This window comes from Gallus gallus, chromosome 1, assembly GCF_016699485.2.
Source record: "Gallus gallus isolate bGalGal1 chromosome 1, bGalGal1.mat.broiler.GRCg7b, whole genome shotgun sequence".
Lineage (NCBI taxonomy): Eukaryota > Metazoa > Chordata > Aves > Galliformes > Phasianidae > Gallus > Gallus gallus.
In genome coordinates this window covers 123,043,253-123,068,845 of record NC_052532.1, presented here as the reverse complement: position 1 = coordinate 123,068,845, position 25,593 = coordinate 123,043,253, and the positions used below count along the sequence as shown (strand labels likewise).

The 25,593-nt window shown below is 42.6% G+C and overlaps 2 protein-coding genes across 28 annotated transcripts in view; one reads left to right on the top strand and one right to left on the bottom strand.

The window, feature by feature from the left end:
- Positions 1-9,317, top strand: part of OFD1 (OFD1, centriole and centriolar satellite protein) — a 29,275-nt gene extending 19,958 nt beyond the window's left edge. For all 4 annotated transcript variants that reach the window (XM_416831.8, XM_004934713.5, XM_040662130.2 and 1 more), the window contains exons 17-22: positions 1,030-1,130; positions 4,919-5,038; positions 6,049-6,197; positions 7,233-7,400; positions 8,148-8,218; positions 9,219-9,317. In XM_416831.8, the coding sequence (XP_416831.3) occupies positions 1,030-1,130; positions 4,919-5,038; positions 6,049-6,197; positions 7,233-7,400; positions 8,148-8,218; positions 9,219-9,264 (655 nt within the window). In that variant the 3' untranslated portion in view covers positions 9,265-9,317. The remainder of the gene's footprint in view (positions 1-1,029; positions 1,131-4,918; positions 5,039-6,048; positions 6,198-7,232; positions 7,401-8,147; positions 8,219-9,218) is intronic.
- Positions 9,318-10,422: 1,105 nt separating this feature from the next.
- The window catches only part of GPM6B (glycoprotein M6B), a 106,340-nt gene continuing 91,169 nt past the window's right edge, over positions 10,423-25,593 (bottom strand). For 13 of the 24 annotated variants that reach the window (NM_001397182.1, NM_001012545.2, XM_046940759.1 and 10 more), the window contains 6 exons: positions 23,126-23,312; positions 19,671-19,827; positions 16,517-16,688; positions 14,919-14,992; positions 14,543-14,608; positions 10,423-12,341 (listed from right to left, as the gene is read on the bottom strand). In NM_001397182.1, the coding sequence (NP_001384111.1) occupies positions 12,192-12,341; positions 14,543-14,608; positions 14,919-14,992; positions 16,517-16,688; positions 19,671-19,827; positions 23,126-23,312 (806 nt within the window). In that variant the 3' untranslated portion in view covers positions 10,423-12,191. Of the gene's footprint in view, positions 13,949-14,542; positions 14,609-14,918; positions 14,993-16,516; positions 16,689-19,670; positions 19,828-23,125; positions 23,313-25,593 lie in introns of all 24 variants that reach the window. The other 11 variants (NM_001397184.1, NM_001397190.1, NM_001397185.1 and 8 more) reach the window with 2 other exon arrangements.

Below are 25,593 nucleotides of genomic sequence, written 5' to 3'. Positions count from 1 at the left end.
GACCTTTTTGTTTATTTATATTTCAAAATATGAGCAGTATGAAGGAAGCCAATAAATACAGACAGGAAGACTGGAGTTATAAGGCAGATGAATTATCTGACCGTTCCTTTTTCATATATAGCTGAAGCTGACTGAGGCTTGTTAGTGGTTTAAGGTAGTTTTATACACTAACAAAACAGTTAAGATGGTGGTGGTTGCTTTTTGTTTATAGTTTAACAGTCATTTTGAGCTTAACTCTTGTGATTTATTTGGTGCAAATGGGGCAGCCTACCAGCTTGTACTGAATATGCCTCATTATGGGGGTATGGTTTTTTCATTCTCTGCTTTTAGCCCTGTGGAAGGCCTGAACTGCTTAGAAATTCTAAGCACAAACATATTTATGGAAGGGTGAAAAGCAACAGCTGGTGTGTAGTAAGCTCCTTTATACAGCGCCACTGATGAATTGGTGACCTGCACTACTTTTGCTATTCTGATTCTGGTCAGTTTAATAGAAAGGTCACGTGGGAGATGCCGCTCTTTCACATCATCTTTCTGATTAGATAAACGGGGATTTAGAATGAGGGCACTAACCCCATTTCTTATTGAATTTTCACCCCCGCGTATATGTTTTGCCAGACACATAATCCTAATACATTTCAAACACATCTGTTAAAATGACACTGAAGTGGGAATTAGTTGAACACGGAGCCAAAAAGAGGCAATTTTTTGTTTTTAATTTCAGTTGGCTGCATGTCACACTGTTGCGTTTCTGTTGTTTCAGTCCAATGCCTTTATGTCATGTGTAGGTCTTGGGGAAAGGCTGTGAGGGCAGTGCCTTATAGCAGAGAGCTGTCATTCTGTAGAAGTTAGAGAAGTGTATTTCAATACCGTAACTTTGGAGGCAGAAAGCTGCAGCGTTTTGCTTGTATGAGTTTTACGTATGGTTTAATGGGTTGCTATGCATGTAAGTAAACCTGCATTTAAATCTCAAACTGCTCTTTGCTTAAAAGTTGTATTTTCAATTATTTACCTTCTTCCTCCTTCTTTCAGGCTTCAGAATCAACGCATAGATAACCAAGATTTCATTGATAGTCCCAAACCAAAGAAACTAGCATATGAGGACCTTGAAGAACACATTTCTCCTCTTGAGTGTAAGTTTTAGTGCAATTTTAGACAGTTTATTTAACACCATAGGGCTTGGGAGTTGCAAGACAATTATCTTGACAGTTTAAAACTGTAGCTGGAAAGGAGAGATTCCAACTCATGCTGTAAATAAGTAAAAAGAAACTGGCTCAGCTGATGAGTTTTCTCCTTCTTATTTGCACCTTTAGAAAAGGGTATGGAGTAATAAATAGATACTAAAATCTAGTTGGCTCTGAAATTTGGGAACATTCTTGTTCAGAAGTCTTGCATAACCTTGTTCTGACTAATGCTTGTCAGTCTAACACTTGTTTCAGAATGCTTTAAAATTGTGAGGGTTTTTGCTTGTTGCTTTGTTTTAAGCAAAGCATGCCAAGTGTGTGAACTAACCTGAGGGCTTACTGTATTTGCTGCATAAAACAAAATCACAAGGAATGTTTTTCATTGACAATATTGGAGCAGTATTGCCATGTTGTAATTCTGCAGAGATGTTTTCTGGAGCCATTACTGCTCTTGATGAGTTTTCCTTCAGTAACTGAGGCTTAGGTTATGAGTTAGAAGTTACTTTTGAAGTACGTATAAATATGCAAAGAACACTTGAAATCATTTTGGCATTAATCAGCATCTTAGACTATGTTTGGATCATATGGTTTAAGTTTCTGAAACACAAATTTTATCTTTTTATTTGTTTGTTTGTTTGTTTAAATTTTTTGGTCTACTTTGCTGGCAGGGGGAATTTTGCCACTGTGTTGTGTTTCATGTTGTGTGCTGCAGAAACGTTTTCTTTTTTTATGCACTGGAGTTAAGCCTGCAGAGTCAGTTGTAGACAATTTATCATGTAAGTAAAGAAACTGTAGAAAGAAGAGAATAATAAAAGTTAATGTACTTTATAGCCATTTGTGTATGAAGACAGAAATAGAAGCACAGTTATGGGCTTAATTTCATAGTTTCTCAGCATTTGAAGAACCTATTAATGGTGGGCCTGAGCAGTTTTATCTCCCATGGAAACGTGAGTTTAATTTAAGTAAAATTATCAGTGAGAAGGATGTGAATAGTATGCTTTAACACCTTCCTCATTTCCAAAATTCATCATGTCTATAAAGTCTTGAGACTGACAGATGTCATTCACGAACTGATGGTGAAGAGCTGGTTGTTATAGGGGAGAGAGAGAACAACTGAGTTTCAAGAAAATATGCTTCACCGGTGTGAGTGTTTTCCCAAGTTGCTTTCATATTAGAGATTTTTCGGAACACATTTCAATTTTACTGTGTCACATATGTGAATGGACCGGCATTTTCTTGGCAGTTGGGCCCGAGTACATGCTGTGCCCAAATAACTTATTACCACTGTATCATTCAATGACACATGATAATCAGTAGGAATGGTATTATGAGTTTGCATATAGCAATGATTAACAGTACTTTGGTTGAGTCAGACTGCCTCAAATCTCGTGACCTAGAAGGCAAATCAAAATGGCTATAAGGGGGGGCGGTAATTCAAGAGAAGTTAGGAGGAAAGAAGAATGTAAAATCCAAGTATAGGTTGTATAAGATAAGGAAGAAGGAAGTTGGTGAGAGTAATAAAAATAATAATAATAATAATAATAAAAAATCAGTGGAGTGAAGAAGATACCACAGAATATGGGGTCCCCAACACAAGGAGGACATGGAGCTGTTCGAGCAGGTCCAGAGGAGGGCCACAAAGATGATCAGAGGGCTGAGCACATACCCTGTGAGAACAGGCTGAGAGAACTGGGGCTTTTTGGCCTGGAGAAGAGAAGGCTCCAGGGGGGCCTACAGGAAAGCTGGGGAGAGACTTTTTTGAAGGGCATGTAAGAGGTAGAATGAGGGGAAGTGGTTTCAAACTGGAAAAGGGTAGATTTAGACTACATATTAGGAAGAAATTCTTTACTGTGAGGGTGGTGAGGCACTGGAACAGGTAGCCCAGAGAGATTGTGGATGCCCCCACCCTGGAGGCATTCAAGGCCAGGCTGGATGGGGCTTTGAGCAACCTGGTCTACTGGGAGGTGTCCCTGCATATAGCCGGCGGTTCGAACTAGATGATCTTAAAGGTCACTTCCAACCCTAACCATTCTATGATTCTATGGTATAAAGGTGACAGAAGAGAATGTGGAAAGCCTTGTAGTCATACTTTGAGTGAGCTTTAGCAAGAACTGGTTGGGTGTTGGCTGCAATTACTTTTAGTTATGTGCTGGTCTTAAGGACATAATGTGTCTCTTTCTGTCCATCCTTACAGAAAGGAATGAATATGTATGAAGAAGTTTGTATTTTTTTTTTCACTGCACAGTAACCATGGTTCTTACAGTACTGTTTTGTCTGTCTTTCCTGCTTATGCGGCCAACAGACTTCTAGAAATTAGATGTTAATATTTAACCAGAACCTATTTGTGATAGGATTTTTTTTATCTATTTCAACACTGCAAATACCTTGAAATGTACTGATGCTTCACAGGGGAATAATTTTGTTATTGAAAACCTTATAATTTAAAGCTGAAGAGAGGAGGAAGAGAAATAATAAAGGAGAACATTTTCTTTTGAGTGTAATAATCCATTATTATGGTCTTATGTAAAACATACGGAATTGAGTTGCCTCGGCAAAGCTGGTAGCGCCTCTTGTTGCTTGTGTAAAAAGCTGAACATATTCTCACCCATACCAGAGAGGTTGTGGATGCCCCATCCCTGGAGGTGTTCAAGGCCAGGTTGGATGGGGCCCTGGGCAGCCTGGTGTAGTATTAAATGTGGAGGTTGGCGGCCCTGCCTGTGGTGGGGGGATTGGAGCTTCATGATCCTTGAGGTCCCTTCCAACCCGAGCCATTCTATGATTCCATGATACCAGTGCTAGACTGACGCTTTGGCATAACTTTTCTGTGATGCCTTCATCTAGAATTTCTCTACAATAATTTTAATTGATGAGATTCAGACCATGCTGAGAGAGAGACTGCTCAGTTTGGATGTGTTGTCATCATACAAAATACTTCAGTATTTACAACAACGTGGAAAAATGTTTGAAACCTCGGTAATATCTGAAAGATGGAAAATTTATATTCTCTAGGCCTCGACCCAAAACGTAAGGAGATACGTGAGGTATCTGTGCTGTGTTACATGAAATGTTTGGGAAACGGTTCTGTGTATTTTGGGGTTGGCTGCCCACCACAAGTGGCAACGTCTGACGTTTTGCAGTCTCCTGTGATGCTGGGATAATAGCAGTTTGTGTATTTTGCAAATAAATCATGATGATGAGATTGAGCATAATAGGGGAAGGACAGCAGTTGCTTTTTTTTTTTTTAATTCAGAGCCATTTTTCACTCCTGAAAGTATAATGCAGAGCATTTGAGTTAACGTTATCCATCCTGGGCCCTGAAGAAGGCAAGGATCCTAATGAAATATGGAATAAAGTAATTAAAAGTTGTTTTTGTGTGCGTGAAATGGATGAGTTCAGTTTGGACGTGTAATTTTTCTATGATCCGTGCCATGATTATGTAAAGAAATGAAAACATTTTGGTTTTCTATTATATATTTATTCATGATTCTGTTTTGGCTTTGTAAACAGATGCGTTCCAATAGCTAATTTAAAAGCTAACAATTGGGTAATTAAATAAGCAAGCACAGCCTGTGATAATTCTTCATCCTCAGGGACATGGTCAAGTTGGAAGGAAAATGCTCAATTAGTGCTTATATTTATGAGCTCTAATGCAGCCATTCCCACACTTTGTGTCCTTTCCTTTGCTCCGCTATTGTGATTACAGAATAATGAAGCCATTGTTCGCATTTCTTCTCCAGATCAGGGGGACATTCCAGAGCAGTGTGAAAGTGATGTCTTGCATCCATCTGGGGACACTGTCAATGGAAACCATGTCACAGCCACTGTGCGAGCAACAGCCACTTCGCCGCAGGACTTGAGTGAGTTCTCAGCTCAGAAACAAAAGTGAATGCCCCTTTTAGATGTCAACTGCGCAAAACAAAAAGCTAAATATTGAACGTTCTGTAGGTCTGGGTGCTGAAGTGATTGAAAACTCTTCCCAAAAGCATTATGCAGTAAAGGAGGAGGAATGTTTTCTTTTGCTTTACTCCGGGAGGATGACTTTCGTCACCCTAATTTTGGTTAAACGTGTTTTTAATTAAAAGATTTTTATACTGCCCCCCCTCCCTCCCACCTCTTTCTCCAACTTCTGCAGGGAGGATTTTGATTCTTTTCACCTTTCTTTACAATGATTATGAAATATGGTCTGTGTTCTTGTGTATTTTCTGTACTGTATGTGTGGACTGTTCCTTTTTTTCTCTGGACTCCGCTCACAAACTGCGTTATCGCAATGCTGATTTAATTCTTCGGGTGGATGGGGGTGATTTCAGTGCAGCATACGCAGCTTTTCTAATTGTTCTGGATGGGAACACTGTGATTATTTTACTTAGAGAAGAGCTGCTAGCTTCTAACATTGCCCAGTTTTTAGTTTGCCCATCAAATTGCCATCTGAATGCTGTTCCATACTGGCCACATAGGCAGTCCGTCTTGCAGTAACATTAAGAGATTTTTAAAGTACTTTGTAAGGAATTAGATCCAACCACATGGCTGAGAGGGAAAGAATATAGCATGGGCTGTAAGGTAACAGATTTAATGAGAGAGCTCAAGATTGGAATGAGAAATGCAGAGAGAGATTTGTCAGCTCTGCAGCCCCCGCTTGGGCTCTCCTGTTCAACTCTTGGGCAGTCATACATCAGGCTGAAACGTATTCAAGTGGAAAGAAAAGCTGCCAGATATATAACTGTGGTATACATATAGAAAAAAAAAATCCAGTTGTTTTTCATTTACCCTTAATGCTGTCCAGGAACCTGTAACTTACTTGAATGCTACTGTAGTAGATTACAGAAGTATATATAAATCATATCAGAGAGGTTGAAATAATTTTTCACAGCTGTGTTGGATCGAAGAGAGACTGAAGAACAAAATACAGAAGACCAACATTGGGAAGAGAGGAAAGCTGGAGAAGAAAGGAGAGAGGGAGAACAACAGGGAACTGGGGAAAGGGAGCAAAATGAAGTGGAAGAGCTGAAGAACGAGACGGTGATTCAATATTTTAATTTCTGATAGTAATGGAGCTTTGTACTGCCATATTATTTCAGATGTTAAAATACATGTTGGTTAGAAATAGATCTTAGTCTTTTTTTTTTTAGACAAAAGTAGTAGAGGCAAAGTTCCTTTATGCATCTGTATGACTAACCAAAGACTCTTGCTAGAATCACAAAATGGCCTGGGTTGAAAAGGACCACAATCATCATCTAGTTTCAACCCCCCTGCTATGTGCAGGGTTGCCAACCACCAGGCTGCCCAGAGCCACATCCAGCCTTGATCATCCAAGCTAGAGCTTGTTACGCCAAGTAACTTTTCCACTGGAAATGGATGCTTTTTATTCCATGCTTCATGTAAATGATTCATGTTCATACAGTTTCATATCGAGAATGCAAATGTCACCCGACTGTATCAGAACAAGCGATACACTTGTCAGCTTTCTGGTCTGCACTTGCTGCTGTGTGACATCACCAGAACGTCTCAATGTCCATCTGTTCATTAGCCTTTATCAGGGTAACTACCCTAACTAGGGTGCTTATGGGGAAGCAGAAGTTATAAGGAGACTGTATGGAGTTTAAATCCTTTTGAGCTGATGAGCACATACTGAAACAGTGTTCCAGGCTTTTTGGGTACTGTATGGTGTTTCATTTTTTGCTCACCCCCCTCTTTCTTCTTCCTCTTCCCACACTGAAGACCTCAGTTAATTCACTGCAGTGAATTACACAGCCTCTCTGTGTCAGCTCATGTTCTGCAGTCCACATGCAGTTGTCCTCCTTAGCCCAGCTCTCAGGCCATAGAGAGAAGCTGGGACCTCAGACCTCACAGCATTTCAGGCATCCAGACAGAGAGGGTTTTCTTGAATGATGCTTCTTGAATTTGACACTTCATCTTGAACTGCATGTGGCAAATGTAAAGCTGTTTACACTGGCATGTTTCACTAAGTTTAGCATTAATCCCTGCAGATGTTTAGGTGTAAAGGTAAGTTTTGACCTGATCAGTATTTAATTTCAATTTTTTTTTGTCTTAAAGTTGATCCAGGACTCGATGAAAATTGATGAAGAAGAAGGTGATAAGGGAGAAAAATGTGAAAGCAATAATTCTGGTGTTGAAGAAATTGTAAAGGATTCTACTCCAAACCCATTAGAAAAATACATGAAAATAATTCAGCAGAGGAGAGAGCAGGAACTGGCACATGAGGTGATTATTCTTAAAAGGGGCCCTCAAAGTATTAGCATTTTTTTTTTTTTTTTAGGTACCAGGACTGTGTTTAAACATAAATATGCCCTCAGTTTTTAAAATCTTGTGTTTAAATATGGCATTTTGAAATCCTAATTATAGATCCAAACTGCTGCATTTTAAAGGTCAGTTTGTGTTCCACTACCACAGCTGCCCATACTGACAGCTCGAGGAGGGAAGGCTTAGATCAGGTGTCAGGGGGAAGTTCTTCACAGAGAGAGTGGTGAGGTGCTGGAACAGGCTGCCCAGAGAGGCTGTGGATGCCCCGTCCCTGGAGGTGTTCAAGGCCAGGTTGGATGGGGCCCTGGGCAATGTGGTCCAGTACCAGATCTGGAGGTTGGTGGCCCTGCCTGTGGAAGGGGGTTGGAACTTGATGATCCTTGGGGTCCCTCCCAACCCAAGTCATTCTATGATTCTATGACAGAATTCAGCCTGGCCGAAAGAAAAGTGTGGCCTGACAGAGCAAGCACATGGGCAAACACGACTTCGATGACAAACTGCTGCATACTTTTTTCAGTCGTTATCCCAGTCTGTTTTTCCAAAGCTCTGCTATTCTACATGCAGCGCTTCATTGGCAGAAATGAGCTGGCTCTTCCAGGAGATTTTCATTTTCAGTTAGGTGCCCTAAGGAACAGAAGCAACTACTACTCGCTTAAACCTTGATTTAAGAATCAGTTACAGAAAGTGTATTTTCCTTTTGGCTGCCAGGATTCGACAAAGGAAGAAATACGGGACGTATCGCCCATAGAGGGAATCACATCCAGCGAAAAAGATGACAGGTAAAGACCAGACATTTCTTCTAACGACTTCTGTTGATAAATACAGCGTGAGTTAGGGCTAAGAAGACATCTGCCTCTCAAAAAACAAAATAAAAAGCAACAAGCTAGTAGCAGAAAGTAGAAGTACTGGAATAACTGAGGATCCTCCCAGTTTTATACAGGTAAGCTGTGAAATTAGAGGCTCGGAACCTACATTCCGTGAGCTGTTTCAATAGCTGTTGCAATTAAAACTTTTATCTGCAACTGAGCAGCGTCTCAGTTTCTTCACATAGAACTGAAGCCTGAGGGATTCTTCCTGGGTAATGACCCGATGAAAGTGTGTCTGTGCTGTGCCTAGCAGATAGGCTGTTATTTGCATTGCCTCCAGCTTTGATTTATTGGAAGCATGGCGGACTTCTGATAAACTAGTTCACATGCTATTTCAGAGAGGTTTCTGGCAGCCTGTGCACGTCCCACATTTCCTGTGGGTTAACCTCTTGGGATCAATATATAAAGATATGTTGCCTTCAGTTCTCTGATAGGGGAAAAATATCTCCATGATAGGGGAAAAATCTCTCTCTCAATCCAATATTTTGATTTATTTGAAGATGTACAACTGAAAATGTATCTAAGGAAAAAAAATAGAGTGCAGTAAAAAATTACTTATGTTACAGATATGATTGAGTATGATCTGTCCCTTTGAAGTGCTGTTGTACATACCAGCCCCTACGCTGCTTCTCCTGAATTACACCTGGATGGTGTTCTTTTCACTGGGCGAGTACTACAGAAGTATGAGATGGGAGTGCCAATGCATAGGGGAGGTGGCCCAGACTCTCACTGCTAAAGGCTTGCTAACTCAGTTCACAGGAACAGCACAGACGGACATCAACTACAGGAGTGATTATGTGCAGCCTCTTAAATTGTGTTGAACTTTCAACTTTCACTTTAAAACAAACATATATTTAAAATAAGCTACTTAAGACTCACACCGCGTTTTCCTCCCCTTCTGTCCCGCACACAGTGCTGCAGGCATTTCTCATGGAGACGATGACGACAACTTCTGGTGAACAACAGCAACTGTTTGGGTTTTTAACTACAATAAAAATGTTTTTAAAACATCTTTCTGGCTGTGAAGGAAGGTGTAATAAGCGCTAGGCCCCCAAACTGCAGGCTGTGCAGTTATAAACAAATAAAGCTGATAGATACTGAAGTCCCACCGCTTCAGTCACTGCACCCCAAGAGCCCCGATGCATTACTGATGCAGGAGGAGCCCCCTGCGCTTGGTGGAAGAGGAAGCACTGTAAATTGGTGTGACCAGGTGAATGGCCTTGGCCTTGAATCCCTAGAGCCTTCTACAGCTTTTGAGGTGTTGTTCCTCCCCTCCCAACCCCCTTCCCGACCACTTACCATGTGCAGCCCAGTGCGATAACCAAACTTTTTGTTACACTTAGGCTGTTACATGTTTTTAGAGGCATCTGGTGGAGACCCTTGGCTTGTGTGAGAGAACCACGTTGACATGCCCATTGCTGCTGCAGCAGGAGAAGTGAACACTTCTAAAGCAGCCTTATCTCATGTCTCGCTTTGTTGGTATTCACCAGCCCAGAACGGAGAGATTCAAATAAAAATGCTATTTGACTCATCTTTATTTAAGCTTTGCATTTGGTAGGTAGAGTATAGGCAAGATCATTAAACTTTATTTACAGTATAAAATACAGTATTTTTATCAATGGAGTAATTCTGGGTGGCAGCATATAGTACAACTTGCAGTGTGCTGAGGCTGCTTCTCCTCCCCTACCTTCGAAGATCGTGAAGCCCAGTTTGAAAGAACATAGGGGCAAAACCTGAAGGTCTGCCTTAAATTCACAGGGATTCCTCTAAACGAGACAAACTTTGCTTTCTGAAATTGAGATTAAAAAACATCTATGGGCTAGACTAGCCTTTATATGCTGCCCAGTTTACCAAAAAGAGCTCCATTTTGTCTGCTGTCAGGGAGGGGATGGACAGCGCTCCTTGCTTTACGCTGACCTGGAACCAGAACTCCATGCTAGGAAAACTCGCTGACTTACCACACTGAAGCACACACCTATGGGGCAGCCTCCTGCTGTACGTTACCAAATGGATAACAATGAACAGAATGTGCTTCACTTCAGATAGAGATAATAAAACAGATGCGCTAGTAGAGAGCAGCTACAGGTCTGTTTAAAATAAGCATACCACGAGTGTTGTCTATTATCTACAAATATTTATTTTAACACTTGGATGTAACTACAGGAAGCCCTTGGCACTGATAGAAAATATTGATTCACTGTTAGGTTACAAAAATTTATACATAGCAAAATTTAATGCTCTTTACATAAAAATATTAGACTACTTAAACAAAACTTCAAAAACTCCCAGTAATAGCTACACTGAATTAGAAAAGAATTAGGCTTTAAGACACTGCCTCCATTATGACCCTTATGCAAACACTGGGCTAGAACATCACCTGCATTGCCGTAGAAATGTCTCCTTCATGCAACAGGTAAGAACATACACTAGGCTATTTGTCATATTTGCTCTACACCGACCAACTCTGCCCCCCTTTGAAGCTGTCAAATCAGACTTCAATGTTTAACAAAAGAGAAATTGTATTTGCAATTAACACCCCCACCCCCCCAGAAATGCCTCTTTTCATTCCGACTTCAGGAAATTTTGTGCTTCCTTTGACTTATACTCAGCAAGCAGTCAAAACTATCAAACCACACGTCAGCATAACATGGGTATGACTCAGATACTCTTTTTTTTCCCCCCCAAACGAATGATGTATTTTACTTTTCCCCCAACATTTATATATATATATTTATATATATCATATAGAACAAACACCAAATATACCATCACTAATACTCAAGATATCACTGAAAGCTTCTGAAATAAAACATTAATTAGAAGGCAGACTTCTATGGGAAATGACTTTAAGATGGCACCAGTTTGTGTCGTCGTTTTCTGAACACCACGTTTTCTTCATGTGCTAATTAATTTGTAAAAAGGAAAACACGTAAGCACTGACTATAAATTTGCTAAGCACCAAGATAGAGAAAGGTGGACGTCCTGTGTTCTGTTTTATGGCTGTCGTTGTTGCTGTTTGTGTCAAACTCTGCAAACTTTCTCATCATCTGCTCGTTTGGAGTAGTCACATCAGCGTCATTTTAATAAGGTAACACTTGTCACTTACTTACAATGTAGGATAATGGTCTCCTGCCACTATATAAATGCTAAGACATTTATAGAAAATAAATATTAAGGCAAAGCTGACATTTATTTTCAAAGAAGGGGATCATTATCCAGATCCAAGCATCTACATTCCATTAAATAGTTAATAAAAAGATTAACGCTTGGGACGGCTGCGCAACACTCGGGTAAGCACAGGGGAGTGACTGCTGCATCGTAAAAAAAGCGTGGCACAAAAGTAGATGGCTGTTCCTGTGGCCCATGTAAAGAGTGTTCAGAGAGTGCCCTATCACAACTTAGGAAAGGCTGCAACAGCTGTGCTCTCAAATGAGCACGCGCTGCCGTCAGAAAATCTCATCCAGCCGCAGCTTCATTGGTACATAAACCCAGACCCTAAATCACGCGTCTTACACGTGCCTGTGTCTAAGGGCTGCACGAATCCCTACTGCTTGCTGGTTTGGAGCACCCGCCACAGTTTTGTGCAGGACTTCATGCTGCATGTCAAATAGTAAATACCGAAAGTCTCAAAGAAGAATAATTTGGTCACTCATTGTGAAGTGTTGCCTTTTAAAATGCCTGGAATAAAACCTCCATTCTCTGTATGAAAGGATGGAAGATTACCCATGGGAGGATTTCCCTACGAACGTGTTCCAGGAGCTCGAACGTGAAGCTTTTACACTTCTCTATAATTTTGTTTGGTAGACACACATCTGTACTGCAGAGCAGCTATTTGTTGATTTGTCAGAGCTACAGAATTCTTCTGCTGAATTACTGTGGCAAGCATTTATGTGTAAGAATTGAGTTGCTCTTTTGACCGAGACTGGATATCCTGAAGCTCCTGCTCTTCTTTTGCTTTGATATCTTGGTAGGCCTGCATTTTGCTTGCATCCTTTAAGTAGGCCCAGTTAGAAGACAGTATCATGAGGAAGTGGATCTGGAAGAGAAGGGTGAGCATGATGGCTAGTGAGCATGTCAAGAGGCAAAGCAAGCTGCTAGTTAGATTAATAGACGCTCTTTACAATAACGACCAAAAAAAAAGTTACTCTACGTTAATAAGCGTTCTGTTATTAAAACAAGCACAGAGGCTATTTTCAAAGGTCTCTAGAATTCTGCATGCTAATACTGAGGTTGGTTATTCACAACTTAGAGAAAGTTAGTGTCACGGCAATTAAATGAGCTACAGAGTTGTACGGATCAATTAAAATGCAGAATGGGGGGAAGTGAGAAAAATCAACGTTTGTTTGTACGCGGCAATTTAGATCGTCTGCCAACTGGAGGTGCTCAGAAAAACTGCTTCCTAAGGTGGTGGTGCTTATGTACATTCAAGCCCAGATCCTGGTAATTCTTTTCCCCCAACAAGCAGATGAGAACTCCACCCTCCCCCTGGAAAAAGTCTGAAATTGTAAACGGTTTTATTTAGGTGAACAAGGCCACAGTAACACATGGAAAAGTTAAACAACAAAACACCAGTCCAAAACTAAGCAAAAGCATGCAAGCTCTGGGTTAAGAAGTCTCAATCGTGTATCGTTACAACTACATTTTAAACTCCCACCGTCTAACTTCACATGAAACTCTTACACGTAGCAACTGCGCTTTTTCTAATTGTGGGGATTTTTTCTAGTTTCTGAATTCAGCTCTTCCCAATTTCTTTTCTCCACGCTTCGTGCAAAGAAAATCTACATCTGAAAAACACTGATTCGCTTCTCCTTTATTCCCCCCCAGCGGTGTAAAAAAAATGTCTCTATGCATGGTTTTGCTTCCTGTGCAGTCATACTTACATTTTTGAGATCTGGCTACCGAGAAATCAGTTACTAAAGTGCAAGCCACACAATAACAAACCGTTTATATGTTATTTCTTGCTAGCTTGGGGCCCAAAACCAGAGTGTGATTGTTTGACGCCGAGCTAATACAGGATGTATCGCCTTCCAGAGGGAGCGATTTGGCAATTGTTTGGAAACGAAGTAAAAGAAAATAATCAACTTAATCATCCACGCACCAGAAATACAGCCAACTAATTCATTGTACTGGAGCTTCTCGTTTCTGCCAAAAGAGACTGGCACTGCTTTATTACTCTTTTTATTCCGTGTCGTGTATATTTAGCATGCTCGAGGTTTTTGAAGTTGTCATTCATGGTGAAGAGTAAATGAGTAATTCTGTTCCAGAATATTTGCGTTGGAAAGCCAAATGGAGCCGTCAAATGAAAACACCCCGTCTTCAAAAGAACAATTTGTGAACAGTCCTACAGTAACTGAATCCTCTCAACGTGACAGAATAGCCAGATCTCATCCACATCATAGTTCATATACAAGAAGTCATTTTATTAATCTGATAAGCTAAATGAGGCTTATTGAAGCTATTTACAATTACTGTAACAAAATTCAGAAAGCTAGACTTTTAGCCTAGGGTGTCAGTGGTATTTTTCAAGCTACGCAATGCAGCTCTTTACTGGGCTTATACAATTTAGAATTTAGTGCAGCAATCTTCCCGACTCTTAAACTTCAAAACAGCATAGTTATATGTAGTAGCCATCATGTAGATCAGCTGGTGGAAGAGAACAAAATACAGGAGAGTAAGACACAACAAGGTGACAGCTCAAGCCCACTTGGGCAACTGTCGATAATTTTACAACAGATGCTACTTGGAGCTCCTTCAGGGTGAAGATGCAAGACAAATTACTCGCCATTTATCCCTTGAGTAGAATCTACATACAGGCCTAAGGCTGTTTTGCCAAAGAACAGGGACTTTTACACCTGGACGTGGCACTGCAGGGTTGGACTGGTCAAACTGCCTGGGTCCAGACATAAGAGCAGCATACAAGCTATTGACCCCATAAACCACCAGAGTGAAAAGAAACGGTGGACATAAAAACATCAGTAGTGGGTAGAAGTGGGATTTTAAAAGGACACGTGAAGAAGTTTTCTTCCTAAGCATAGGGTAGATGGGTTAAGATGACTTCCTAAAGCAGAAGTGACTTGTAATGACCGAAGCGTAGCAGCAAATAACCAGATGATTTACAGCTTGTCCTCCTTTCTGTGTAGTGTCACTATTTTAAAGATGCATAAAATTTGGTCTTAAAGCATCTTAAGCCTGAAAGGAACACATTTTACAGTAAAAAAAGTAAGAATTTCTACCCACCAATGCTATGACAGTGGCACCAGCTCCAGCACAAGCCACAATGAACAGGTGATAAGACATGTAGAACTAGGGAAAAAAACACGTTAAAACACTTTAATTAAAGTAACCGAGGATGGTATAAAACACATTTTAGCTTTGTAAAGGACAAAAAATATGCTGTCTTCATAGCAAAGGTTTCGAAGCTTTAAAAAACTAGAACGTTTAGAAAACACTCATTTTTTTGGATGCAGAAACAGAGTACTTTCAATATGCTGTTTAAATCAATCTCTTTGCACTACTAGCATTAGTCTCCTCAAGACTGCCATCAGGTTAGCTACCACCCTGTGCCTCACTCAGCGACCTGGAGGCAAAAGGCGCACACAGGGCGCCTGCGTACCTCATTCGTGTTGCAGATGTTCTCCAGGATCGGACCGCAGGCTTTGCCAGGTACAGCGTTCCATGGGATAATACCTGAAATAAGACAGCGAAAGGAGTCACTAATTTTAGGAATTAGCACACATTTTCTGTTCCTTTCTCATCTTATCCTCCCACTCGCCAGTTGCGTTCCCATTTTGGGCATCCACACATTGACCAGCACAGCTTTGAATTGGCAGGAGGAATTAACTCGCTCAAACTGCGCTTTATACCAAGGCTTCCTGCCAAGCTGTGTTCTCAGATGTGGCTTTCCCATATGGCAGCCAAATGGTCGGCTTATGCACTTCAGGTCCAGTATGAGACTGGAGCTGCCTGCTCCCCGACTGGGGACTGAAAGGGATCATCTGCATCTTAGAGACACCTGGCACCATTCAGGACAGCAATCCCTTACAGGGTTAAGTTCTACTCCACCAAGTAGGTAAAAAAGCAGCAAGCGAGAGCTGCTACAAGAAGGTCTGGTCTGCCATACCCTCACATACTCCTAATGACTTCTCTCACATGACTGAAAATCTGAAAAGTCAACAGGATCTTACGAGTTTAAAATAACCTAAACTTTTAGACCCAGAACAGATGTAAAGCTTAAGCAGAAGCCATGGCTCAAAAAAGGAAAACAGCGCTCTGCCTCCCCATTGTAACCTACATTTCAAACTCAGCTGGTTGGAATTAGCAGCTCTGCAAGGAGCAGGTCGCTGATACTATCTCAGGACAGTATGGCTTTTGGAAAGAAAGACTTCACAGGATTTACTTTAGAGCCACTTTCTTCCCTGCAACCGCAATATGCAGTTGAAGGCCTTCAGCTATGGCTGCCCCCAGAGTGGAAGGAGCGAGGAAGCACTGAGTAATTAGAAATCAGTATAAATTCAGTAATATTTGAGGCAGATTGCTCACTGCTGGTTTTTGCTTTTCGGAGAATCACGGAATCTTTAAGGTTGGAAAAGGCCACTAAGGTCATTCTAGTCCAACCACCAACCCATCACACCATGCTCACTAACCACGTCCCTCAGCGCCACATGCACACGTTCCTTGAACACCTCCAGGGATGATGACTCCACCACCTCCCTCGGCAGCCTGTGCCACTGCCTCACTGCTCCTTATGAGAAGATATAACCTGATATGAGAAGATATAACCTGAACTTCCCCTGGCACAACTTGAGGCCATTCCCTCTCATCCTGTCTGAAAGTAACTGAAAGGAATAGTTAAAGCACAATTCAGGCATTACGTAAACAGCCTTTTGTTAAATAGGTTCAAGAAAACAGAATCTGGTCATCTCTCAGCTCTGCATCTAAGCAGTTTATTTTGAGGCCGATCTATTTTTACACCTAATATTATAGTATTGGAAACTGCCACAGAATCATTTTAGATAAATGACTTGCCAGTTCAGTTGAACTGATTGCATCTGGAAAGAGATCAATGTAATCTGAATTAATTAGAAAAGCAATAGCACATTCAGGGATACGAGATGCTTTTGCATTTGGTTCCTTTCATGAAGCTGAAACAAAACTACTGAAGACAGAGCAAGGAGAGAGGATAAAGCATTTAATCAGGATTGGAATAAGTACCGTATTGCCTGATATCCACACAGATCTGGTCTCCTGGAACCGTCATGTTTATCTGAAGAGATTTTATGACTTCGCAAGTTGACCATATGTTATAGAACATAAAGACAGGCACAGCAGAGAAGCCAAAGACCCCGAGCCAGGCCACTCCAAGCACGTAGGTGAGGAAAACAAACTGGGCAGAGAAAAGACAAGCATTTCACATTTGCTCTTCGAAAAGAATACTTGAATTTTCCTTCAAAATGCTTTGATACAGTCTTTAAACATACTTTCAGAAATTGAGCAATAAGGTATTTAACTTCCATTGACATATTCTCTTATTTCCATGCGTATGAACCACCTTAGCTTAAAAATACTTTGCTGCTCTCAGCGCTACTGAGAAAGTAATTCAGGCATTTATTTTCTCATCAGGCTGCTAGAACAAACAATGTGGCCTCCTGAGCGAGCAGCCCATTCATTTCTCAAGAGGCTCAGCGAGGCAGGGATGCTGGCTGTAGGCTAAAACTGATAGAATGCCAACAGGAGTCAGTATAAAGATTGTTGTTGTTGTTGCTAGCTGTAATATACCAGCACTTCCATGCAACTTGCAAATCACAACAGTAGAGTGAATCAATGTTTACAGAGCTTTTCTCTGCTCCCTGATTTACCGAAATCAATTCTGAATGTAACAAATGAGAATACCTATTTTTGAAAACATACTATATTCATTACAAATCAGATAGCTGGAATTGATCTAATATACATTGCCAGGAAGAAAATTACTTACTTCACCTCAGAGAAGATGGATTTTCCCACTGAAATTTGCTGGTTTGTGTTCTCTTTTTCAAAAAAAAAAAAAAAAAAAAAAAAAAATTACCTGCATTTTCTTTGGTGAGATTAGCAGGTATGGCACTCACTGCTTTGGAAATCTCCAGCTTCCTCCTCCCACTGGACCTCCTCTCTCTTCCCTCTTCTTCCATGTTAAGTTTTATGGTGAGGTACAACTCAGAGCTCTGCCATCAGCTCCCAGATTGCACCTCCTTGAGAGAGTTTGGAATCATCTTGCAAAGCGGGGAAACTTTTTTACACCTTGTATACACCTTCTCACTGTTATTTAACTCTAGGTGGACTGGGAAGGCTCTGCTTTGCAGCAGGACACTGACACTGTACTCCTGTGTGAAACCTGTGTGCTGGTGCAGCAAGGATGGGAAAAGCTCAGATGGGAGGAATTGTCTCAGCCTGGCCCCAAACTGAACAAATCCTGCAGTGGAGGAAGTCTGCATCCTCAGAGGTGTGTCAAGCCACACCAAACAAGGCTGGAGATCTTACAGCAGTGGTGCAGCATTTGGTTGGGCTTTGTAGGGAAAGAAGGTGACACATGGGCAGCTGGAATTACCTGTAAAACTAAGACAAACATCCAAAAAACCAAAGAGCTCACCTTGAATTTATATACCACTGAACTGAAATACCCCACTTTGTGCCATACACTGGAAGATCTCTCACTGGCTTTCAGTGTCAATCAAGTGGATCAGTTTAAAGGATTTCTATAACTATGCTATGAATAAGATGTGGGCTTGCACGTGTGTATGTGAAATATCCATGAGAAGGAAAACACAAAGCCTTCAACTGCTACGATAGCCAGGAAAAAGCACAATCGATCTCACGTGTAATAGAGATAAACTGTTGGGAACAGTGACTGTGCAGTACCACAGCCAGGAGAAACAGCTCAGTCAAGTCAGAAGTCTGTCTCCTGTAATAATCCTATGTGACTTGAGGGGACTACCCCCAGCTCAGTGATGTCGCTGAGGAAAACGTAGAAGTTCTTGATCAGATTGGCAGAAAAACCACTGGATGCCCAAAAGCTGCTGTGTGCACCCAGCTGCAGCCACCAGACTGCAAAAATATTACTTCTGCTTGCAAACCTTGTGATTTTCTGTGTGTCACACTGGGATTTGTGTACGCAGCTGACAATCATGTGCTTGCAACTGCCCGACTGCAGAAGCAATTATCCACAGTAATGGAATGCACATATGTCTACGTTTCCACTGTATTTTGCATCTTTGGAAAAGGCTGTTTTAGACATAACTTTGCTCCACGGCGAAGATACTTTCCAAGAAAAAGAACGAGAGAATAGCTGCTTAACTGGGAAATGATCAGAGATGCCTTATTTTTATTAGCTCTTGAAAAATTCAATAAGCATCCAACAGCACAGCGGAAAATTGTTAACCTTCATGAAAACAAACACGCATCCCCTCTGCATTTAGCCGGCTGAAAGCACGTATTTTTTAAGTACAGGATATAGGCTGTATATTAAAATGCAACAATCACATCAAAAGCTCTTTGCTCTTCTCACCCACACTTTCCCATGGGCGATCTGTCACACTGCTTATCTTCCTCGAGAACTACGGGCTTTGAATTCAGATTTTCAGCAATAGCTTTGAAATCCTGTCTCGGAAACACAGTTACGCTGCTGTTCTTGCGGAGTGCGCCCTAGGGGGCAACGTGGGTGAGAGCCTGAAGTTTTTATTTTTAGTTAAACTTAGTTTAAAATGTTGTGCTGATACAAAAGAATACTGAAGAGAAGAGTGGCTTGTAACTTTAAGGCTCCAAGCGTTCCAGCTTTGCAAAAAAGACTGATTATTATGCCTGTATCCTTTCTGCCAGCTGCAAAAGCAAGATGGAAATATTTGATTCAAGTGCCGTGACGTTGTGAAGCTTCATTCATTGCTGTTTGTTTGAAGGATCCAGACATCCTTGTGTAGAATAGATTGAGGAAGTTAGAGGCACTGCAGTCTGCCGTTTAAATAGCTCTGCAAACCACAGCCCTTTTACAGTCTGCCCTTACCACTGTTAGCGCACGCCGCGTTCGAAAGTGCAACTTCAATTCTGTCTCACACTGAGGGCTTCAAAATCAGCGGCCTCCATGAGTTTCGAACAGTGAGTTCAGCTTTAGCAGGGGGAGGCCTTGGAAGCACCCCAAAAGTCAACATAAAGAGTTTGGATTTGACCGAACATCCCTGAAGTTCAAAGAAGGATCAGCAGCAGGGATTGGCTCTGCCCACCCATAAGGAGTTAAAGGCAGCAGCACAACACTGTGGTTCAAAAACACAGGAGTCAAGCTGAACCCGATGGCTTTTAGCAAGCAATGGCAAACGTTCCCACTTCCAGCACTACTCACCATTCCACTGATGCAGCGGCCACAGGCCGTTGTTTTGAACTCTCCATGCAGCTCCTTCACAGCGCTTGTTGTATAAAAGCCTTCTGCCAAAAGGATTATTCCATACAAGAAGAAAAACGATGCAATGCCATAAATTACATACTGCATTAGCTGTATTCTACAATGGAAAAAGCAAAAAAAGACATAATTAGATTTCAGTCCTATTAAAACAAAGCAAGTCCTCCCTAATCGTAGCAGGTACGAGGACAATCCCTTTTTTAGAAACACAGTTCAGGGCTCTTTGATGTATTTTAAGCCAGTGGGCTGCAGGAGGGTGCTACACCGATTGCCCCACTGCCACAGGCATGCCCTGCTCATGTTCATCCTGTGTCTGCTTAAGCATCTCCTGTTTGTGCTGTGCCTCCTGCACTTAGTCATAAGCTGGAGGTCTCCGTTTCATGCCTCCACCACGGAGCTGTGCTTTCCTGTGGTTGATCCCGACACCAGACTTGGGGAATATCTGGTAGCTCCAGCATAGCGAGAGTGCACTGAGGCAGAAAAGGTTGAAGCTGATCCACTGGCTGAACTACCAGGCTCTGTGCTGGTTCCCTGGGCTTGGGCGAAAGAAGTAGCTCCTGAAGTTCACCACTTCCACCTGTAAAATCCAGTTAATGTGTGTCTGCAGATGTCTGTACATTCAATGACACCTGTCTGCAGTGAGTGCTCTTGAGGAAAGTTCTCCACAGCCCATGAAGGTACTTCCAAGCAAGCAGACCACTTCAGCACCTTACGTCACACTTAAGCTCCCCTAAATGCAGGTAAATGTTAAAAAAGTGAAAGAAATATTGAGACAATCCTTCCATTTGAGGTACTCTAGAAATGTGCAGAGGAAGGCTACAAGGCACATGCCATAAGCACTTCCCTTGGATGAGGGAACCCTTGGATGAGGGAACCTTTGAGGAGGTTCTTCATTCCTTACAAATCTACTGTCAGCAGCGACACTCTTAAGTGTTTTTATTCTGGCTGGAACATTTAACAGAAAGAATCATCTGTAATATCAGCAATCCCAACACAGATTCAGCACATGAGCTGACTGTTTTGAAGGACCAGAACGGCAGATCTTCTCTACAACATTTCTTCTGGTCTCCAAAAATCACACTTGATTATAGAATAACAGAATAATAGAATGCTTTGGGTTGGATGGAACCTTCAAGGTCACCCAGTTCCAACCCCCTGCTGTAGGCAAGGACACCTCCCACTAGACCAGGTTGCTCAAAGCCCCATGCAGCCTGGCCTTGAACACCTCCATGTAGAGGGCATCCACAGCCTCTGTGGGCAACCTGTCCCAGGGTCTCACCACTCCCACACTAAAGAATTATCATCAGCACTAACTTCTCCACAACTTATATTCTTTAAAAATATATATATATCTGTTAGTTGGGACGGCAATTTTTAATGAAGCTATTCATAGAACAGGAAGATTAATTGAATAGATGCATACTGCTTTTAATTTTTTTAAGGGTAAATATATGTATGTCTTCCCTCAGATTCTCTTTCAATTCTTACTACTCTCCCTGAACTGGCTGCCAGCACAGATATGCATCTCCAAGGAACACGTGCATGATTTAGCTTCATCTGAAGAAAACTGATTACCACAATTTACATAGCTAAGCATTATCCAGATGGAACGCACACCTCTTGCATCAAAACAGGATATCGATCATTTAAAATTACATGTGGGAAGTGAAGTAGCATTTATGTTTATTTTCCAAACTGATTCAAAATAACAGGCTAAATCCATCGCACCTGTGCTGCAAAGCATCAAGAAATGAACTCATTTGAGGGACAACAACAGAATTCATTTCACTGCCACTAATGGTCTAGAAGACTATGTGTGTTATTAAAAATTAGCAATAAGAAACCTGGCTAAAAATCGATTCCACAAATGGTGGCCTACTAGTATATTTTTCATTGAATTTACATCTCTTGGCCTTAAATTCTTTGCCCTTTTTCTGTCACCCCATCTCCCCAGCCTTTCTTGTTTGCCTTCAACAGAGCCGGAGGTTTTTGGTAAGAGTCTCACAACCCCCCAGCTGCTGAGGCTGCCTTGACAAGAAACCTTGTCAACAACCCTCCGAAATGCAAAGCTTGTGCCTGTTGTGGCTACTTCTGCAATTTCATTTGCAAATTCTAAGAACAGCTGCTCATTGTTTCTCTCTAAATTTTTATGCTAATGGCAGCGTCCCTGCGCTTCACACAACAGAGGACCCAGTGTCTAGCAGCAGGGGGGGGGACGGGGTCACAGGGGATCCTGAATTTGGGCATCGGGAGGGAGAGAAGCCCCAGAACATTGCTGTAGTGCTCTCAGAGGATGGGAAGAGGTGAGCTGTGGCAGTCTCAGGCTCAGTACCTGCAGATTGACAGGTCTATGTCCACAAGAGCTAAAGGGAGGCTATGATCAAAAAGAAACCCCTCCCCCAAACATGGAGAATTAAGTGCACTGGACTGGACTCTAATAGAAAAGTCTTCAATTGGTGTCCTAAAAACTGGGTCTTAGTGGCAGCCGAGCAAAATCTGTGCAAAATCTTCTCAGCACAGGGGATACGTAATGCCCAGCTGGTGCTGGGAAGAGCGGCACGCATCCAAACCACCAATCTATGTACTCAGGTCCTTGGTGTTAAAAGGAAACAGATACTTGCTTCAGTGGGGCTGGATGCTGACCACAGGCTCTGAAACAGGCTTCTCTGAGAAACCTCAGGAACATGAAACCCCCCTCACATTTCACTGGTGGTTATTTCCAAAAGTTACAGTAGCAAAGACAAACATTTAAGCTACTGGTAAGTCTTTACACTCTCCTTTTTTCTTGCTTTTCTGTCCAGGGCACAATATCCACCCAATGCACCTTCTTCTGAGGGGTGGTAGACAGAACATTTCCCAGCTACTTCTGTTATCCTGTTATCCCTTCAGACTTTGTATTGCCAGTGAATACTATTTCTTCAGGTTTTATTTACTTTCATCAGAGCCAAGATTGTTCCCCCATAGCAATGATCACCCCTGCAAATAAGAACCAATAGCTTCATGATTCCAACACATCTACTTGTGGAATCTAATTCAAGCGTAGGATCTTATCCTGCCCTGTACACAAAGCTGCTTCTCCACTCTGGGCACATCATTGCCTTCTGATGGCTGATAGAAGTCAGGTGTAACTCCGGAGCAGTAGGTATAATGCATGTGTTTTAGAGGTCTTTGAAATTGATGTAATGAATATAAATGGGTTAAAGCAGGATACACACACTGCTTCTTTGTGTGTAAACACTGCAAAACACCAAAAAACACCCAAAGATGTTGGACAAACAAGCATGCTAATGCTTGGGGATGGAGGCTGAGATGAGAATCCATCTCTACCCGCTCAGCATGAGGGTGTTGCGATGAACAATGGGTCCTCCACAAACAATGGCAATGGGAGGCATACTTACACTTCACTCAGCAAAGCATGGTCACTGGCAGTCGTGGAGAAGTGCTGCTCAAGGATGGACACGGTGCCTGTGAGTGCCACATGGCCACAGCCACAGAACAAGGCGACCCCCGAGAAGCAGAGAATGGTTGCCACCAGCGAAGCATATGGCACTCCTCCTAGGCACTTAATGCAACATTCAAAGCAACCTAAGCAGGAGAGAGAAAGCAAAAGAAACGTTATGAGCAAAAAGCAAATTATGAGGGAAAAGAATATTCACTCTTTGCTTGGTAAAAGCCACGGGGAATAAAAGGCCCAGACACTGTCATTGCACTAAGCAAAAATCTATAGATGGTGCAAGAAAGCATCATCCTCTGAACATTGACCTACAGATCTGTCAGGGTGAGCTCAAAGCCCAGAAAGTGGGCCGAGTACTCCCAACTTTGCAGGATCAAGAGGAGATCGATGAGACAGCCTATGAAATGGAAAAGGAAAAAAGCTGCTTGTCTGAAGTGGTCCACAGCAATCCAACTGCTGACACAGAGCTCGCCACATTTCAGCACTACTGGTATTAAGGACACGAGCACCAGGTGAGCTGGCACTGCTCAGAAAGCCAGAGAAGTACTCGAGCCTGCAAAGCCTTTTGGACAAATGAGGGATGTGTGGAACCCATGGTGGTCTGCAAAACCTAACTGCTCTTCACGCTGCCACAGCTCCTGAGTATCTTTGTCTAAATCCATATACGGATGCAGATCTATCAACTGAAAAAATTAGCGGGTGACAAAGAGTAGCAATTTTTATTGAGTGGTGAGATGGAGCGGAATTACACAGACAATACATTTCCAGCTTCATAGGATGCGCTGGATTTACAGTGATCCCTGAGTACAGTCTGCAGTAGCATAATCATAGTTTTAATGAAATTTATTGCCTAAGCAGCCTGAGTTAACAGAACGACCCCCCAGAACTGCTGCTGGCAAACCCAGCAATAAGGTCGTGGCAGCCGAATTACCAGGCTCCTCCCCACCGCGCTGCCTGAAAGTCCATCTGCTTGCAGAGCTGGGAAATGTAAATCGGAAACAAACACAGCTTTTAACTGCGTTACAATGGTAATGGCAATCCATACCAATTCATTACTTCAGGGTGACGGCATTAAGCTGTCTCCATTAACGTACATTTCATACAACTGCGCAAAGCACAGGCCATTAGGACGCCGCTCGATGCCGTGCCTGGCATAGCACGCCAATCCTGCTGGACAGCACAACATGAAGAAATCATGCGCAGGTATAGGACTGCTCAACCTACACGTCCCAGTGTCCTCAGAGTCCTACCCTATGTCACAAGCGTAGAACTCTCCATTTTGAATGCCACTAGCAAGCGTCTAAGTCAAGCTAGAGCAGCTACCACCAGGGAAACAACCTATGAAATGCCACTCTGCTGACTATGGATGAGGTGTAATTGCATGGGAGCAAACATTTGTAGCTGAGTCCATAGCTGGAAGCTGCACAGCGGGAGCTGCCTACAGGATAGAAATGCAGCAACTACCACAGACGTGGCAGTGGGGCACTCGGGGACAAGGCACAGCAAGCAGACACAGATGAGCACTATCACAGAAAATCATCTCTGGTATTCATCTTATCAGAGAGGTCCAGGGTTGAGCTCAGACAGCAGACCTTGCAGAGCGAACCTCAGCTGTGGTGCCTGGGGGATGTGCCTGATGGCAGTCCCCAAGCTATGTGTCAGGCAGTCCTGACACATAGAACAGTCCTACACGTGAGGCTGGCTCACCTCCCTCTGCACTTGCCTCCACATCAGACCCAAAGCTCCAAGAGTTAACCCTAGAAACTGCTGCACCTGGCTTGGGAGCAGCATTAAAGGCCTGCCCAGGCCTAATGGCACAGCAAGCCAGCAGAGTGTTGTCTGGCAATGCAGGACCACAGCCTGGCACAAAATGGCCTCCCAGGTCCTACTGTGAAGGAGCAGGCAACCGAACACCCGCTTGCTGGTTGGTGGGAAGGAGGTCAATCACATCACTGATCAACTCATGGAAGGATCCCATCAGAAATGGGAAATAAAAGCAGCGGGAAGCAAAGCCAGGAGATCCTCGAGTAAACTGATGGTGGCAATCCCCCTCTCTCTTCCAAGTCACTAGCAGCAGCACATAGCGTCGTTGTGGCTGTATTCTGTGTGTCCCACCCCAACAGCTCAAGTACAAAGGCACACCACAATATTTGGGTGGTCCTCATTGTATCAGGCCAGACCATGGCCCCAAGAAACCCTAGGAAGTCTGTAGGGTGAGGCAGAGGAAGCCGCCCCAATGCGGAACTGCGGGAACCACTTACACCAAGCCTCAACCAGGAGGCAGAGGGGCTTCAGCTTACAGGGGTACTGCATGCAGCCAGCTTCTAAGTGAACAAAAGCAGCCCAAAGCAGCCCCTTTCCATGAAACAGAACCCATACGGTTGTTGGGCACCCAAAGCAACACCAGAGCTT